The sequence below is a fragment of the Podarcis erhardii genome, assembly GCF_964252035.2.
Source record: "Podarcis erhardii genome assembly, chromosome: 10".
In the NCBI taxonomy this organism is placed as follows: domain Eukaryota; kingdom Metazoa; phylum Chordata; class Lepidosauria; order Squamata; family Lacertidae; genus Podarcis; species Podarcis erhardii.
The window spans coordinates 3,701,038-3,720,427 of NC_138500.1; the positions used below are offsets into that span (position 1 = coordinate 3,701,038).

General features: G+C 45.3%; 3 protein-coding genes across 5 annotated transcripts in view; all 3 read left to right on the top strand.

The window, feature by feature from the left end:
* LOC309351813 (uncharacterized protein) overlaps positions 1–19,390 on the top strand; it is a 146,412-nt gene that overhangs the window by 5,734 nt on the left and 121,288 nt on the right. The window lies entirely within an intron of this gene.
* On the top strand, positions 157–18,266 carry LOC309351920 (uncharacterized protein). Of its 3 annotated transcripts, none has more exons than XM_081880119.1 (2): positions 157–197; positions 16,621–18,266. In XM_081880119.1, exon 2 carries the CDS (start codon positions 16,843–16,845, stop codon positions 17,959–17,961), a length of 1,119 nt encoding a protein of 372 aa, XP_081736245.1. In that variant the 5' UTR covers positions 157–197; positions 16,621–16,842; the 3' UTR covers positions 17,962–18,266. The 3 variants fall into 3 exon arrangements, with proteins under 3 accessions (XP_081736245.1, XP_081736244.1, XP_081736246.1); XM_081880118.1 differs by lacking the exon at positions 157–197 and adding an exon at positions 16,112–16,175 and having other exon boundaries at positions 16,692–18,266; XM_081880120.1 differs by lacking the exon at positions 157–197 and adding an exon at positions 16,133–16,175 and having other exon boundaries at positions 16,716–18,266.
* LOC309351827 (uncharacterized protein) overlaps positions 12,307–19,390 on the top strand; it is an 88,979-nt gene continuing 81,895 nt past the window's right edge. The window contains exons 1-2 of the mRNA XM_081879873.1: positions 12,307–12,447; positions 13,327–13,367. The gene's annotated coding sequence lies outside the window, so the exon portion shown is untranslated. The remainder of the gene's footprint in view (positions 12,448–13,326; positions 13,368–19,390) is intronic.

Sequence of the window (19,390 nt, forward strand, 5' to 3'; positions counted from 1 at the left end):
ATTGATGGATAGATTACCCCATAAGGAGCATGACATGACCCCCACCAAAGGAACTAATGCTCTCCTAACACCCCAAGACATCATATGATTATGATATTTGAGACAGAACCGGAATAAATTCGTCGAAACTTGCTCATGAATTACTATCATTTGACATTGCAACTTCACTTCCTAAAAATTGGAAACATGGGTAGGAGGTGGGGGGATGTAGGAGACGTTGAAATAGGAGAAGGAGCTGATGGAGCTTGATGTGTTCTCTTTCCCTTAGTTCTGGAAACCCAAACAGGATTCCCTTTCCTCCCACTCTGAAGAAGGAGATGGAGAAGACAGTCAGAACTCCAGGGAATGGTGCACCTTTTCCCCCCATTAGGAACAGAAATGAAAATGTGTGAAATGTGGAATATGCTTCATTGAATGAGCACACATAGTTCACATCAACGACCTCCAACAGGGGAGAAACCATTTAAATGTATGGAGTGCGGAAAGGGCTTTAGTGATAATGGAACCCTTAAAAGACATCAACGGACTCACACGGGGGGAAAACCATTTAAATGCATGGAGTGTGGAAAGTGCTTCAGTCAGAGTGCACACCTCAATATACATCAACAGACTCACACAGGAGAGAAACCATTTAAATGTATGGAGTGCGGAAAGAGCTTTAGCGAAAATGGATCCCTTAGAACACATCAGCGGACTCACACAGGGGAGAAACCATTTAAATGCATGGAGTGCGGAAAGTGCTTCAGTCAGAATGGAGACCTTAGAAAACATCAACGGACTCACACGGGGGAAAAACCATTTAAATGCATGGAGTGCGGAAAGTGCTTCAGTCAGAATGGAGACCTTAGAAAACATCAACGGACTCACACGGGGGAGAAACCATTTAAATGCCTAGAGTGCGGAAAGTGCTTCAGTCAGAATGGAGTCCTTAAATTACACCAGCGGATTCACACAGGAGAAAAACCATTTAAATGTATGGAGTGCGGAAAGGGCTTTAGTGATAATGGAACACTTAAAAAACATCAACGGACTCACACAGGGGGAAAACCATTTAAATGCATGGAGTGCGGAAAGTGCTTCAGTCAGAGTGCACACCTCAATATACATCAACAGACTCACACAGGAGAGAAACCATTTAAATGTATGGAGTGCGGAAAGAGCTTTAGCGAAAATGGATCCCTTAGAACACATCAGCGGACTCACACAGGGGAGAAACCATTTAAATGCATGGAGTGCGGAAAGTGCTTCAGTCAGAATGGAGACCTTAGAAAACATCAACGGACTCACACGGGGGAAAAACCATTTAAATGCATGGAGTGCGGAAAGTGCTTCAGTCAGAATGGAGACCTTAGAAAACATCAACGGACTCACACGGGGGAAAAACCATTTAAATGCATGGAGTGCAGAAAGTGCTTCAGTCAGAATGGAGACCTTAGAACACATCAGCGGACTCACACAGGAGAGAAACCATTTAAATGCATGGAGTGCGGAAAGTGCTTCAGTCAGAGTGCACACCTCAATATACATCAACGGACTCATACAGGAGAGAAACCATTTAAATGTATGGAGTGCGGAATGAGCTTTGGTGATAATGGGACCCTTAAAAAACATCAACGGACTCACACAGGGGAGAAATGCATGGAGTGCGGAAAGAGCTTCAGTCATTATGGAAATCTTAGAAAACATCAGCAGACACACAGGGGAGAAACTGTTTAAATGTATGGACTGTGGAAGGAGCTGCAGTCAGAGTGGAACCCTTGATTTATGTCAACAAACTCACACAAAATACAAACCTTATAAATATCAGTAAAGTCGATAGAGGTTCAGTCTTGGTGGAAATTCTAAATCAACAGATTCACGGACAGGAAGAACCTTTGGAGTTGAAACAAAGTTCTTTATTTACAAAGAAATGTTTAAGGAAAATACAGAGACTCTCAGATGTAAGAACCCATTTAGATGTATGGAGAACGGGACATTTTCCTCTCAGAGTCCACTCTTTTCTTCACAGAAATGAACTCAGAAGGAAATCTGTCTTTAACACATGTTGTGTATGTGAAGTTCTGGTATTTATGTGTAAAACTGTATAGTAAAGAAATATTGAAGGCAGTGTCAAACAATGTGATTATGATCTAAGATGTAAAGCACCTTTTGATAGAGAAGGAGAGAGGGTTTATCTGGATTGTTGGTGGTGGGTGAGGATTAGGGCTGGGTGATATATTGATATCTTATCAATACCGGTTTCTAGACCATATCCTGATAACCTTTGAAGAACAACTGATATGGCAATACACCACAGATCACAGTGTGTGTTTCTGGGATGTGCCTGAAGGAACGGCAGAAAGCTTTTCTTCGTGACGTCCCTGCAGCTGCCGAGTTGCTGACTTCTCTCCCAGACGACAGGAAGCGAAAGACACACATCCACTGCCCTGTGTCATTCCACCCTCTTTCCTCCCTTGCTCCCTTATGCTGCTTTGTGTGCCTGACTTAGATATCCTGTGTGCTGTATGATTTTACTGCTGAAACTGGATTTGCTCTCAGGAGCTAAGTTTTGTGCCTCACTGGGGACCCAGTGACAACTGTATGCTTTGAAAGCTCAGTAAACTATTACTGAAGAAGTCCTGCTGCCTCTGTGTGTTTTTTGACATCAGCATGGGAATTGCTCTACACGTGGCCCCTACCCTACTGATACTTAGCTCATGCCCTGGAGTTGCTGTACTCAAGCATGGAAGACGGATGCATATGTGTGTGACTGGTTTTTGCACCAAACTCTCTCACCCCCACCACCGCATGATCTCCAAACACCTCTTCTTCACCAGAACTTCATCCCTGCCCCCTGCGCATTCTGAAGGAAACTTAAAATACTGTAATTTAATGGGATATTTTCCCCAAGTCTCATTGCAAGAGGGGGAAGGATGGGTTGCAGGTACCAGGGAAGTCTCCTGATGGGTCCCATCTTCACTCAAGAACCCCATGGGGCAACCCCAGAGCTGCTACTTCTTCTATGGTTTGGGGAAGATAGTATAGTCCCAGAAGTTATTATTCTTCCTGCCTGAGGACCAGTGTGCATATTATTATCGTACTGATTTTACTGTTTTTGTTGCTGCTGTTGCTGTCATGGGCTGGCTGGGTGAAAGGGGGGGGGAGGCATCAGCATGGGAACCCCCAAGGGAAAAAGATCTGGAGTCTGAGTGTTGTATGCCCCCTGTTACGGCTAAAATCTGGGTGCGAGGCTGCTCTGCCACCCAGCTCATCGGACTAAGTCCGTGGGTCCCTGCGGAGGAAAATGAGCTCAGCCGGAGACAGGAGCAAGATGCGGAGATCCGAGTTTATTGGCCAACAGGTTCAAGATGAGATTGAACAGTGAGAAAGGGGTGACATGAGTTTTTGAAACTCCCTCCATGTCCCAGAATACAGTGCAAAACACGTCATGAATACATTAAAGAGAGGTTTGGTTACACAGATTACATCATGAATATATTAAAGGGAGGTTGGGTTACACAGATTAACATATGGAGGAGGGAGGGGGGTATATGCAGAGCAACACCAGATTAACATAAGGAGGAGGGAGGGGGGAATATGCAGAGCTGGAGATATGCACAGATAAACACTTCCTGGGGATGAGAAAACAATAGTCCCAAATATGCATAGCTCTGCCACCTGACATTGTCTGGAGGAAAGGCTGATCAGAGCAATTTGAAAGGATTAGGGTCTTGACACCTTGCTTGAGGGATTATGCTGGACAGGGAAGGTGTGATGGAGTCCTAGAGTAATTGAGCAAACTGGCACGCTGATTTTCTATGAATTTTATAGATTTTAGTCCCTTTTGACATTGACAATTGGAATAAATGGATATATTGTAGCGAAGAAGAAGGTAAAGAAGACATGCCCCCCCCTTTCCGTATCAGTCCCCCATTCGGAGATAGATTTGCATTAAAGTTCTGTAAGAACTTGCAAATCTTTTCTCCGCTCCCTAAATCTCGGTGAAGGTAGGGGTGCCGTGTGAGTGGGAATAGGCCCTAATGGAAAAGGAGGTGGGTTGAGCAGGGCAACAAAGGAGGGAGCAACACGGACCAATACAATGTATGTTTATGTTATATAGATATGCACTATATAAATAATAACTTTGTATCTATCGTACTAGATGTGTGGGTTTGTGCAAACCTGAAGGGGACTTGCAAGCCATGCCTCTTAAGGTCATTTGCAAGTATAGTAGTGCAGATAGCTGGATATAGGATATCGCATAAAGGAACACCTGTTGTATTTTGTTCAGTAGTGGTCTATGCTTTACGTTTAGCAGGAAGGTCCACTATTGACTGGGAAAAAAATGCAGTTTGCTTTGCCCCCCGCCATTTTGTGTTCTCAGGTGTCAAGGTAGCTCTTCTGTGGTCTCACGTGTCACAGTAGTGGCAATCCCTGGTGAATCCACTTAGGGCTTTCATATTAGCCATGTTGCCTGGCACCCATCACAGCTGGCAGGTTTGGACACGTCCTGAGGGAAATGTCTTTACCTTGGCCTTTCTATGGGGTTATATTTTAGAGGCTCTGGTCTTGCAGTCATGGGAAGTTGCTCACTTGCACTTAAAAGGACCAAAAGCTAATTGCAGCCTGGATACACATGCCCAATTCACACTGGGTCCAATTTGAATTTATCTTGCCCCATGGTTCTTAACTCTTCAAACCAATCTGTTAAAAGAAAACCATTCTTAAAAGGGGCACTTGTCCAAATAAGTCAATTTAACTCTATAAGGGATCATTCCTGCTAAATCAAGGCATATACACCTTCCTGAAGCTTCTCCTTGGTAAAGCGAGTTTTAACACATTTTAAAATGGGTAGGGAAGGTTGGCAGTGTGCCAGGTGGGACAGCGAAATGTGGTTATCTAAACATTGAACTACACAATAGCCTGATCCATTAGAAAGCATAAAATGTATGAAAATCCTCCATTGGGGTATAAGGAATAAGGCAGTGTACATTAAACATAAGACAATTACACACACACACACACACAAAAATTCCTCCCTTTGTGGAAATAACACTGTCAAACACATTTCAACATTCCTACATAATAACACATAATACACAACAAACTAATTAAATATCAGTTGAATATAAAAGTCAAAAATGTCCTTGCAATTCAACTCCTCCCCTCTTTGTCAGCCCCACTTCCCCTTTGAAAGAAATTGCTGTGGCCACTTTGAAAACTTTGGTGTCTGTTGTTGCAGGTAATAAGTCTCGTGGTAGCGAAGCTTTTCATTGGATCTGTAGTAACACACTTGTAGAAGTGATATCCTGTAAGGACAGGGTGGACTTAAAAGACACAGTTAAAATAATAATAAAACACACACACAAACACACACACACACAATGACCTATGAGGAACCAAAATAAATAAATGCTAAGACACAGAATTTTAAGAAATCTGAAGTAACAATGAAAATAAAAGAGTGTTTCTTGATGTGACAACATCGGCTAGAGTGTTAATAGCAAAATACTGGAAAATGACTTAATGGCAATGTAACTTTGTGCAAGTACCTTGAACTAGCCAAAATGACAGAATTAATAAGAAATGCTCAGGCAAAAGGTAAACAAATACCATTCCACAAACAATGTTTGGTTATGCTTCGATTAATTTCATAGACATCATGGAAAAACGGATTAAATAAATGGAAACAGATTATTTATAACTTTAAAAGTGTCAAAGACACAAAGGGATGGAAGTCACTAATACAGCAGGGATTTCACAGAACAGAAAGAAAGTTGTTGTGGGAGGAAAAAGGGACAAACACTTTGTTATCGGGGTTCACATATCCTGTTAAAAGGGAAAATTATTTCATGTGAGAAGCCTGTCAGGAAATGCTGTTCCTAAAATGCACACAAACAAAGTCTGTGACTTAAATCCCATTGAGGGGTGGAATGCTTTGATATTTACCTGTGAAAAGAATTTGGCATGTTAAGATTTCAAACTTGAGACACATTAAGGGCGATTTCTCTCAATGGTTCCAAGTTTTACATAAACCTCCTCTCCCCCCCCTACAGTTCCCCCTCCTTCCTCTCTCTCTCTCTCTCCTTTTCCTAATTTTTTTTTTTAGCTGATCTAGTCTCTGTGCATGTGTGGAGTTCATGTCTCAGCAAATCTTTTATACTATTGAAATGTTGCATCTTTTGGCAAAATTAGAATTTGAATAAGGGAAGGGTAAGGAGTAGATTTTAAAAGAGGGTTAGATTTAAAACAAAAAAGGGAAACTCAGCAATTGAAGTATTCACCAACAAAAGCTAGCAATTTCAGCCCAAGCAAAGCGACTGCTTCCTTTATGTACAGGAAAGGGCTAATATCCCTCTGGCCATTCGCGGAACAATGCCACGCCCTTATATATGGGAAAAAAATGGCCAGAGAGTCAGAATTCATAGGATTATTTTTTTTTTTAAACATTCTAAGTTATTTCGGCCTTACCATTTGCAGACAAAATTTTCCTGCCCCTTTATTTACAGGATTGGTCAAGGCCCATATGTATTTGTATGTGTTGAAACCTTGAATTGACTTTGAAGTCTGATTTTAAATAGTAGACAAAATGATAAACACTGTAATCACTCAAATGCTTGATATTACCAGTTGTGCTTCAAAACATCACAGCTTCACCTCTCACCTTTTAAAACTAAAGAGCAAAGCTAGGCTGAATTTCAACTCCATCACCACACCAGAATTTAAGAATTACCCTGCAATACTTGCGGACACATGTCCTTCCGCACAGCCACAAATTGGGAGAGTTGAAAGGGACCCTGGGGTCATCTAGTCCAACCCTCCAAAATATAGGGTTCACAGCAAGATTTGTACTACACACACATAGTTATGTACACAGGCACTACTGGGGAAGAGAGCACAATCAATGCTCCTATCATGTACTAGGGAAGAGGAAAATAAAAGTACCCAGTTTTATACAGAACCCTCTAAAGGAAGAACAGTTTTCCTAAGATAAGATAGGAAGAGAATCTGGGAGAGAATATTTTATAAGCATAGGGTTATTTCAGTTGATATAACCACTCAAAGCAAGAGGTGGGGTAAACATTTGCACCCTTCATTCTCATTTTGTCTTATTTAGGACTGATAAGGTCCAGCATGGCTTCCTTAGATTTAAATTTTGAAGCAAGCTTGCAGTTTAAACTATGCGCGCTTAAGAAAGGCAGTCTGTCAGAGACAGAAGGAACAGACAACACACATAACAGACAACATGTAAACACACATATTCTCATATATGTATTAACACACAACACACATAACAGACAACATGTAAACATATATATTCTCATATATGTATTAACACACAACACACATAACAGACAACACGTAAACATATATACTCTCATCCTTTAGTTGGTTATTGCAAGGAGTTGGGCTGCTTCCTTTAGCTTCATTAAGTGAAATTAGTAGGAAGGTCCCACATGGTTTTAAGAGCCTCCTTGCCTCTTCAAACACCACCAGTTAACCAAACTGGCAGGGCTCACAATGCTTAGTTGACTGGGTACCCCTTTGTATAAGCATGTGTTGTTGTTGTCGCTTTTGTTGTTGTTTTCTTTTGGGGGGGATAGAGAAGGGAGAAGGAGAGGGGTTGATTAGGATTTGGGTAACTTGTACAGGGGGCTATAGTAAAGAGGGGTCTTTCGTCGCTTGGCGACTTCCTTAGTGGGTTTTTAAAGAGCTCTAGCTATCCGGTTCCTTATATTTCCTTCCTATTTCCTTAGTCAATAACCTGGGGTCCTTTTCCACTCTGCCGATCCTGCCCAATTCCTCATGGGCTATCCCTCCTGGCAACCTCCTACCTATCGCCACAATCTCAGGAAAAGGGGCCCTACTGAACGCCCGCGCCGTGCGGTGCCAGATCGGGTGATCCCTGGATAGAGTTTTGAACCGAAAATCCCCCTTGCTTTTGGAAGCGGGCTCATGCACGATAAACGTGTTACGTGGCAGCGACCAGTGCGACTGGGATTAATTGATAGAAAGCCAGACCCCTTCCTGCCCCCTCCGTAAGGGCGCTCGGGAAGTTCGGAAGAACTCCAGCCCCTTGCTTTCAACTGAGATGCCCGTTGCGGAGAGTCGGCTGTTTTTCAAGTCGGGTCTCTCCGTCTTACTTTCGGACTCTCAGTTGGTGCGGCTGACTGGAGGGTTTGAGAGGAGAAAGAGATAGAGCTCAGAACCCCCCTTTTGGGCCGAGCAGCAGTCCACGGTCTCTCTCACCAATTGGACCAAGAGACAGGCGAGAAGGAGCGATAGAGAGGAGGGCAGAGAATTCAATTGCCAGGAGATTTCCACCCCTTTCCCACCAGTGGACTGGATTTTCCTTTTCCTCATACTCACGCGTCTTCTATGATGATCCCGGGATCGATGAATAAGCCGGCTGGATCCCTCTTTGCTCCCCGGCTGAACTCCTGGGGCTTTTGATTACCGCCCGGAAGATGGCCGGGGGTCCAAAGGATCTTCCCAGGCAAAATGGCCTGGTGCCGGCTGAAGATTTCGGGGGCCCCGGTCAGCAACGCGGGAGAACCGCAAGCCCCACGTTGGGCGCCAACTGTTACGGCTAAAATCTGGGTGCGAGGCTGCTCTGCCACCCAGCTCATCGGACTAAGTCCGTGGGTCCCTGCAGAGGAAAATGAGCTCAGCCGGAGACAGGAGCAAGATGCGGAGATCCGAGTTTATTGGCCAACAGGTTCAAGATGAGATTGAACAGTGAGAAAGGGGTGACATGAGTTTTTGAAACTCCCTCCATGTCCCAGAATACAGTGCAAAACACGTCATGAATACATTAAAGAGAGGTTTGGTTACACAGATTACATCATGAATATATTAAAGGGAGGTTGGGTTACACAGATTAACATATGGAGGAGGGAGGGGGGAATATGCAGAGCTACACCGGATTAACATAAGGAGGAGGGAGGGGGGAATATGCAGAGCTGGAGATATGCACAGATAAACACTTCCTGGGGATGAGAAAACAATAGTCCCAAATATGCATAGCTCTGCCACCTGACATTGTCTGGAGGAAAGGCTGATCAGAGCAATTTGAAAGGATTAGGGTCTTGACACCTTGCTTGAGGGATTATGCTGGACAGGGAAGGTGTGATGGAGTCCTAGAGTAATTGAGCAAACTGGCACGCTGATTTTCTATGAATTTTATAGATTTTAGTCCCTTTTGACATTGACAATTGGAATAAATGGATATATTGTAGCGAAGAAGAAGGTAAAGAAGACATGCCCCCCCCTTTCCGTATCACCCCAAAGGTTATCAAAACTCCTAGGTCTGGCCAATAAAAGGCTAATTTGGTGTTACGGGGGGGGGGACCCAGGTGCGAGACTGCTCAGCCACCCAGCTCGTTGGGCAGAGTCTGTGGGTCCCTGCGGAATAAAGGAAGGAGTCCAGCCACGAACCAGAGCAAATAGCTGTAGATCAAAGTTTATTGCACAACAGGTTGAAGGAGGAATTGAACCCCGAGGATGGGGTGACAAGGACTTTTAAAAGTTTCTATCTTATCCCAGCATGCAGTTTGTGGAGCATCATAACTACATCAGAAAAGGGGAGGGTTATACATGATTCACATAGGAAGAATGTGTCAGGGGAACAGGCAAATACAGGATATTTATTGGGAAGTACATTCTAAGCACCTACTGAAAAAGAACAATAGAACTTTGGTTTGCATAGTCTGGCACCTGGGCAAGTCCAGAGGAGAGCCTTTGCCCAGCGATTGACACCTATGAGTACCTTCCTGTGAGTACGTGACCTCCCGCTTGAGGGATTATGGTGGGGACAGAGTGGTTTCCAAGCCCTTAGCCAATGACGCAAATTGGTGGTGGAATGAAGAGAATCGTTGAAACCAGTGATTTTCTATTAATTTCTAAGCGTTTTTGGCTATTCACAATACAGACAGTGGGTTCGGAAATGACTTGACTTGGCCTCGATACATTGGATCCAGTTTTATGAGTGGATTACAAGGTAACAAGGTTTCGATGAATTTAGCCCATTGTTCTCTCAGCAGGAACTGTTGTCACCTTGTCAGCGCTCCTTGAATCATGGAAGATAGCTGCGCTGAGCAGCTCCTGCAGAGCCATACCATTGCTGGGATTGGCTGAAGGGCTAGATTTGATTGGTCAGGACGCATCCTCATGCAAATAAATTGTCCATTCATAAAATACATCGTTCATTCATACTGCTTGCCTGTATATAGCACCAGGATACGCGGTCACAAATGGTGCTTTATTCTTGGGGTGTTGGGGTCTTGTGTGGTGCTTGGTGCAATGTTGTGAAAGGACGAGGGGAGCCCTTGTATAGCGGGGTTACTTTGGGGTCATTGCCTCTGACCCTATGTGGTTTGTTTAGTCCTTTAGTCGTGTCCAACTCTTTGTGACCCCATGGACCAGAGCACGCCAGGCACTCCTGTCTTCCACTGCCTCCCGCAGTTTGGTCAGATTCATGTTTGTAGCTTCGAGGACACTGTCCAACCACCTCGTCCTCTGCCGTCCCCTTCTCCTTGTGCCCTCCATCTTCCCCAACATCAGGGTCTTTTCCAGGGAGTCTTCTCTTCTCATGAGGTGCCAAAGTCTTGGAGCCTCAGCTTCAGGATCTGTCCTTCCAGTGAGCACTCAGGGCTGATTTCCTTAAAAATGGATACGTATGATCTTCTTGCAGTCCATGGGACTCTCCAGAGTCTCCTCCAGCACCATAATTCAAAAGCATAAATTCTTCGGCGATCAGCCTTCTTGATGCTCCAGCTTTTACTTCCATACATCACTACTGGGAAAACCATGGCTTTAACTATACAGACCTATGTGGTTTACTCGGGAGTAAACCTCTGTTTGTATGCCCCCCCATTCCGTAACAGTGGGAGCCATTGGGGGCCACATTGATTATTTCGTTTTCACCTCTCCTCTGGAAAAGTGCTCTTTCTTTTGGGGTTTGATTACTTTTGCCTCCTTTAGTGCCCACTTCACCATCAGAGAGGTACAATACTGTCCTTTCAATTTCTGTAACCAGGTAGGGCTCTATCTCAGCACCGCTACCCAGGAGTCTGCGTATGCAAACTGCTCCGAACATCCAGGGTGTTTTGTCATGCTTCAAAAGACCTGGCTGGTTAGGTCCAGGTCTCACTGGGGCTCATGGGGGGGGGGGTATTCTCAAGGAGTTCTCAGTCATTTGGGGTTCATCGCTCCACCATATTTGCGTTTGAATTTGCCAAAATTATTCACCGTGCCTTGTAACGGAGTCCATTCCTCCTGTGAGTGTGAAAGAAAAAAGACTCATAAATAAATGCCGCCCTCGGCTGCACAGCCTGCCAGTCCTGGGCAGAGAACTCGCAGTTGTGCCAAGGGGGGGGAATGAGCCCGATCTCTGCAGCCCCAGCCCTCAGCCGGGGGTGTTTTCCCTCTCTCTCTCTCTCTCTCTCTCTCTCTCTCTCTCTCTCACACACACACACACACACACACACACAAAGACACAGCTGGCCCTCCAGCCCCAGTTCTCCAGCCCCAGCAAAGCGCAGAAACAGAAAGTTTTCCCCTCAAAAATGTGCATTTTAACTGCTAGCAAAACACACAGAGCAGCCCCCCCCCTTGCCTGAGACACACAGACAGAACCACAGCCCACGGCTCCCTCCATTTCAAGGAATGGGGGTATTTTACTTGCTGAGGGCAGGAGTCACAATTCTGTCACATTGCGGGGTACCTTTTAGGCAAGGGGGTGAGGCTAGAGTGGGCCAGTCCTGTTCACAGTGCATTCTCAGTCCTTTGGGGTTCATCGCTCCACCACAACCCCACTTTCCCACACCTTTTAACTACCCTCTTCCCCAAAGCACCACAACAGTGTTCACACATCCCCCTAGCTGCAAGGCTTTCCTGCGCTTCACCTTGGAAAGTATCAGGATTCAACCCACCATCCCGATGGATTTCTGTCTTGACTGCCCCCCCCCCCCGGATTTAACAGCAGCAATACCTAAAACACGGACGGATCTAAGCTCGTGGCGTGGGGTGGGGGAGGGAAGGAATTTGCAATATAAACATTGTGGGGGGGGGACCCCACTTTGCAGAAGGATTGCCGGGATCAGCCCAGCCCCAATCTCCTGATTCTCAGGAGGAAGAGGGGAGGGGGGACACCTTCCTCTCCTCCCCGCCCCCCAAATTCCACCCTCCCGGCACATCCTTCCCACACCCCGCCACCGCAAACCCCAAATCCCCTCCCCAATATGTTGCTCCTCCTCCTCGCCATCCGACCTCTGTTCCGGGAATGAGCCCCCCTCCCAAACTGCCTGCTTCTTCCCGCAAGTGGAGCTTCTGCGCCGGATTGCTGCTCTGCCCCGCAGATCTAGGGTTGCGCGCTTTCGGAAAGGAGAGGAGGGGCGGCAGGTAAATCCCCCCCCCCACGTGGATGTTGCAGGAAAGGAAAGGAGAATCGCGAGCGAGGAGAAAGAGGTAAAGGGGTCGCCGGGGAGGCGAGAGAAGGATCCAGAGACCCCCTCCAGCTCCCGAAAGCGCCTGTCGTGGATCTGGATCCCTGCACGCGTGCTGCGAAGGGGGTTTTCCTTGGGCCCTTAGGAGGCCCACCCAGGGGACCCCACGAAGCCCCCTCGCCCCATTTCCCCGCGCAGGCATCCCTGGGGCGCTGTGGGTTCCGTGCGGAGAGAGGTGAGCCATGAAAGGGTTAACGGGCGTGAGGGACGCCTGGATAGAGACCCCATGTCCCTCCCCTGCTCGTCTTGGGGGGGGGGCCCTCCGGACGGAGAGATGGGGGCGCAGGGCGACGGGTGAGCCACGCCAAGGGGGGCCTTTGGGTTCAGGGGAGACTCTGGGACAGAGGGAGGGGATCGAGGAAGTGGGGAGGGGGAGCATCCCTGGGGCAGGGAAGGGCAGCATTGGGGGGGGGGTAGAGCTAGGTAGGTCAGTCTTTGGGGACACGTCTCCATCGTGGCGCCCGCGTGGATTCTCTGGAGGGGCCGCTTTGGTTTCCCCCTCCCCCTCAGGAATCGGCCACCCCTTCAAGGCGACCAGAGAGGGATCCCTGGAAAGTGGGGGGTCCAGTCCCCCCACCCTTCCTTCCTACAAGCTCCATCCTCTTCCTGCCCCATAAGGCCCCTTAAGTCCCTGCCTGTCCAGACTGTTGCAGGAATTTATGTATAGGTGGGGGGGGGGTGAGTGCCAGACAGGTAGTCGGATGAAGACAAAAGGGTGTGATGAACTTGGCTGGGAAACAGGTCAGGGAGGACAATGGATGGCCGGCCGGGGGTGGGGCAAAGGCCAAAGAAAAGAGGCCGACCCCTTTGTCCAAGCCTCTTTGGGTTCTCTTCCTTCCAGAATCAGGATCCTCAGGAGCGTGTCCTGGCGGCTGGATTAAGGTAAGTTCTGGCCTGATTGGAAGGGACATGGCCCCTCTGCCACGCTAGGCTGCAATTTTGTGGCTTTTCTTTCTGGGCGGGGGGCCAGCTAGGCTGCTGGGGCGGCCTTCTTGTTTTTTTTTGTAGTGGGGGGGGAAGGCATGGCTCCCTCGCCCCCGCCATCCACCACCCTCCAGCTGTAGGCCGCATGGCAGCCGATTCCTTTCTTGTTGGGGGGGTTAGCAGTGAAATAAATAAATTAAGGTCTTATGTATAGAATGAAGGTTCGTAAATGTAGCAGGCAAACATGTACATAGATATATAGGCCCCATGTCTGAACCTGCACAGGAGAGCAGCCGTGGAGCCATTTTGACTCCCAGGCTGACCAGGTGTTTGCTCTTCAAGGTCAAATGGAGCAGCCTCCCCACTGCCTTTTCCTTCACAAATCCTGTCTTAAGGGTATATCTGTGTGTGAATAGGGTGAGCCTGTGATCTGGCTCAGGAACTAAGTACTTATCATTACAAAAGACTGGCCAGGCTCCCCAGGGTATCAATCAAGTAAGCATTAGCAGGTAACTTGCCAGACAGGGGGTAAACAACCCCCTCAGATTTCTGCTTTAGCCCGCCCTTTCTGTGAAGTAGTTATGATGTTTCTGGGGGTGGTCTTGGACTCCAAGGTGGGCAATTAAAAATGTCTATATAAGGGCGGACACATCTTGGTTCGGGGTCCTTCTCCTCTCCTGCGTGTGAGGGGAGACCCTGTTGCAACAGTTCAGTAAAGATCAGGCTTACTGGCTGCTTTGCTTCTCATTATTCTCTGGTTGGCCTCTGTTTTTTCCTCTGACCGATGGAGAACCTACAAAGGACTCTGTGAGGGCTCTTGTGTCCCCCATAAGGGAATAATGGCAGATTTTCGTTTATTGTAGCAGCTAATAAAGTTTGGGTTCTCTTTTGTTTGGGGCTTCCATCTTGTTCCACCTTGTCGCAGGTGGGAGTCCTGTCACGACAGTCTTCAATAAAGACCAAGCCTACTAGCTGCTGTTTTGCTCTGGTATTCCTGGCTGGTATCCTTGTTTTTTGTCCAGGGGGTCCTCAGATTTCTCCTTTAACAAGACACAACTTCTTTCCTGCAAGCTCCACCCAATTCCCATCCCATAAGCCCCTGACCTGTCCAAATAATAATAATAATAATAATAATAATAATAATAATAATAATTTATATCCTGCACTTCCCAGCCGAAGCTGGGCTCAGAGCGGCTTACAACAATAAACGTATCACAGTTTACATAAAACCACAAGCAATTAATTAAAATGCATTGTAAAATCAATTCGTTCTAATATCAATTCAAAATCAAATTAATGGCAGATACAGCGGTTCTGCCAAGTCCAACCATTGGTGCCCCTGGAGAGGAGAGGAAATCCCAAGAGGGAGGGGGGAGGCCTTCTCAGAAGCGGCTCTTTGTTTCCGCAATCCCACCCAGGAAGCAGCCAGAAACCTTTTCCTCTCTCTCAGGCTTCCATCATTATTGTCTTTTCCACTGCCTGGTTCATTGAGGATGAGGATAATGTACACCTGTCATCAGAAACAGGGATCCATAGTCCATGAACGGCTCTCAGGCTTGATATAGAAGTTGCACCTCAAAAGCATTTCTGTTCCTCTTATTCTTTGAAGGCAGTGTCAGAGTGACTGACAAGCTGAGATACAACCCATCAGAATTCGATGACAGCAACTGCATGAATCTTGCCAGTCAAGGGACCCATTTTTATGATAGACTGTGGCTGGAGGCTCTACATACAGGGTGTGCCTATACAGGCCAAAGACTGCCAGTATTAGCACAGATGAGGTGTCTGACCCCCCCCCCAGCTCCCCTAGAGGGTCCAGAAGGATACCATGGTCAAAGGTCTCCAAAGCCGCTCAGAGATCCAGCAGAACCAGGAAACAGCTTTTCCTCTCAGCCTCTAGACCATCGGAGATCATCAGTCACAGCAACCAGGGTAGTTTCAGTTCCATGATGAGGCCTGAATCCCGATTGGAAGGATAATGGTGGAAGAAGCTTTCCTGGTCCTGCACCCAAAAAAGCTCCAGGCACAAGACTTTCATTAGGTTTGAAGGGGCCATGCGATACTTGGTGGTCTTTTTTTCAAAAGACAAATAATCTGAATACTTTTAAATTGATGTATGATATAAACAGCACTTCTGTTTTACATATTCCACATTGGAGAGACTTTGATACACAGGTCTGAGTTCATCGCTCCCCCTGAAACTGCTGTGTTAGCAGCACTGTGAGCCTGGGCAGTGTGTTTGGGGGTCCTGGGCTGCCTAGACAACAAGACCCCCTTCTCAGCCTGGCTTATATGGTCCCAAGGAAAGCAGAGCAGTACGTTAGGCATCAGCTTGGCTGCAGGAGTGGCTGGAAGGAGGTGTGCAGGGCACCATCCAACCGCCTTAGAGAGTCCACTCTGGATTTGTGTAGGTTTTTCTCTGCAGCTTTTTCTTCTCCTGAAGCAACTCAAGAGGAAGTGAGGGAGTGTACCAAAGTATTACGACCAGAGTTTTCCTTCTCGAAGGGTTCCCTTCCCTGGTTGATCAGCCCCATCTGCCCTCACTTTCCTCTGCAGAATGGGCAGAATCTGCCTTCTTGACTGTGGGATTCACTGTTGTTCTCATCCTCTCCATCCACCAGGGCCTGCCTCCACCTGCAACAGAATTCCTTAATACACCAAGGATTTGAGACCCCTCAGGAATCCTCACCTGCTTTAGCCTGCCGGTTGAAGCTGTTCCTAGGATTGTGGCCCCTGTTCCATGCTGACAGCTTCTGGAAGCCACAGGTGAGAGCTGAGTGCAGGGTGGGGACCAATGGTGGGTAGATTACCCCAGAAGGTGGACAACATGTCCCCCACCAAAGGTACTAACACTCCCCTAACACCCCATGAGATTGTATGATTATGATCTTTAAGTCAGAACAGGAATAAATTCATGTCTCCAGAAATAAAACCACTTCAGGCCATTAGTGAATCAATACTACATTTTAAAGGAACTACACATTCTACCAAGTACAGTTTATCTATTTGCCTTGAATATCCTGCTTTTCAGTGTTGGTTTAGGATAGTCCTGCGTCAGAAGACGGGCACAAGATGAGACAGCACATCATTTTTTAAAAAAATCAAGCTGCTTTATGAACATTGATTGAGGATTATGAAAGTTGCTGATGAATTACTATCATTTGATGACATTGCAAGTTCATTTTCTAAAAATTGGGAACATGGGTAGGAGGTGAGGGAGTGTAGGAGACGTTGAAATAGGAGAAGGTGCTAATGGAGCTTGATGTGTTCTCTTTCCCTTAGTTCTCTTTCTTGAAACCCAAACAGGATTTCCGTTCCTCCCACTCTGAAGAAGGAGATGGAGAAGACAGTCAGATCTCCAGGGGATGGGTCACCTTTGGTTTCATTAGGAATAGAAATTAAAATGTGTGAAATGTGGAATATGCGTCATTGAATGAGCACACATAGTTCACATCAACGACCTCCAACAGGGGAGAAACCACTTAAAGTTATGGAGTGTGGGAAAAGTTTCACTCGGAGTGCACACCTAAATATTCCTCAATGGACACACACAGGAGAGAAACCATATAAATGTATGGAGTGTGGAAAGAGCTTCAGTAAGAGTGCACACCTCAATATGCATCAACGGACTCACACAGGGGAGAAACCATTTAAATGTATGGAGTGTGGAAAGAGCTTCAGTCAAAGTGGAAATCTTAGAAGACATCAACGGACTCACAGAGGGGAGAAACCATTTAAATGTATGGAGTGCGGAAAGAGCTTCAGTCGGAATGGAGACCTTAAATTACACCAGTGGATTCACACAGGGGAGAAACCATTTAAATGCATGGAGTGCGGAAAGTGCTTCAGTGATAATGGAACCCTTAAAAAACATCAGCGGACTCACACAGGGGAGAAACCATTGAAATGCATGGAGTGTGGAAAAAGCTTCGGTTTCAATGCAACCCTCCGAAGACATCAACAGACTCACAAAGGAGAGAAACCATATAAATGTATGGAGTGTGGAAAGAGTTTCAGTCAGAGTGGACACCTCAATATACATCAACGGACTCACACGGGTGAAAAACCATATAAATGTATGGAGTGTGGGAAGAGATATAGTGATAATGGACAACTTAGAACACATCAACGGACTCACACAGGGGAGAAACCATTTAAATGCATGGATTGCGAAAAAAGGTTTAGTGATAATGGATCCCTTAGAAAACATCAACGGACTCACACAGGGGAGAAACCATATAAATGTATGGAATGCGGAAAGAGCTTTAGTGTAAGTGGATCCCTTAGGAAACATCTACGGACACACACAGGGGAGAAACCATTTAAATGCATGGAGTGTGGAAAGAGCTTTTGTGATAATGGAAACCTTAGAAGACATCAACGAACTCACACAGGGGAAAAACCATATAAATGTGTGGAGTGCGGGAAGAGCTTTAGTGATAGTGGAACCCACAGAAAACATCAACAGACTCACACAGGAGAGAAACCATTTAAATGTAAGGAGTGTGGAAAGATCTTCGATCGGAGTGGAAATCTTAGAAAACATCAGTAGACTTACATTGGAGAAACCATTTAAATGTATGACGTGTGGAAAGAGCTGCAGGCAGAGTGGAATCCTTGATTTTCGTCAACAAACTCACACAAGAGACAAACCATATAAATGTCAGCAAAGGCGATAAGAGTTTCAGTCCTAGTGGAACATCAACAGACATGCACAGGAAGAACTTTATTTTTTTTATTGTTTTCCTTTTTTCCCTTTTTTAAAAAAATGATATTTTATTAAGCTTTAACAAAGAGAGAAATTACATGACAATAGATAACAAAACATGAAAAAAGATACAAAATACATCAAAATACAAAAGTACAAACATTTAACATATAAAGAAAAAGAAAAAAAGAGAAAAAAGAGAAAAAGTAAAAAATAAAAATCCCTCTTTTTAATTTCTCACCAATAATTAACTTATTTTCCTGACTTCCTCACACCTCCCTTTCTTGTATTCCATCTAAAAATTGATCAGCAGATTCATATCTTTTCATATCTTATTAGTTTTATCCTTAATTATTTTTCCTCACATATTGTATCTTCAAATTTTCATCTAATATTTATCCCTTCTTTCATATTCTTATTTTACCTTATTACTAGAACCCCTTCATTTCATTCCAATGTCATCAACATTCATAAATTTTACAGTGTTTTTGTAAGTAGGTTTTAAATTTCTTCCAATCTTCTTCCACCAACTCTTCTCCTTGATCTCGGATTCTGCCAGTCATTTCTGCCATTTCCATGTAGTCCATTACTTGCATCTGCCATTCTTCCAAGGTGGGTAGGTCTTGTGTCTTCCAATGCTTTGCGATGAGTATTCTTGCTGCTGCTGTGGCATACATAAAAAAAGTCCTATCCTTCTTTGGCACCAATTGGCCGACCATGCCCAGGAGAAAGGCCTCTGGTTTCTTCAGAAAGGTATACTTAAATACCTTTTTCATTTCATTATATATCATTTCCCAGAAAGCCTTAATCCATGGGCACGTCCACCAAAGGTGAAAGAATGTACCCTCTCTTTCCTTACATTTCCAGCATTTATTATCAGGCAAATGATAAATTTTTGCAAGCTTGACTGGGGTCATGTACCACCTGTACATCATTTTCATAATATTCTCTCTTAAGTCATTACATGCCGTAAATTTTACACCTGTGGTCCACAACTGCTCCCAGTCAGCAAACATGATGTTATGTTATGTCCAATATCTTGTGCCCATTTTATCATAGCAGACTTTACCGTTTCATCCTCAGTATTCCATTTCAACAGCAAGTTATACATTCTTGATAATGTCTTTTTTTATATATATAAAATATTTATTAACTTTTCCAAAAATTATACAAAAAACAAAATAGCACAAAAAATAACAAAAATACAAAACTAAAAAACATTTAAAAACAGATAAATTTCCAATCCTTATTTTCATCTAACTTATTTTCCAGA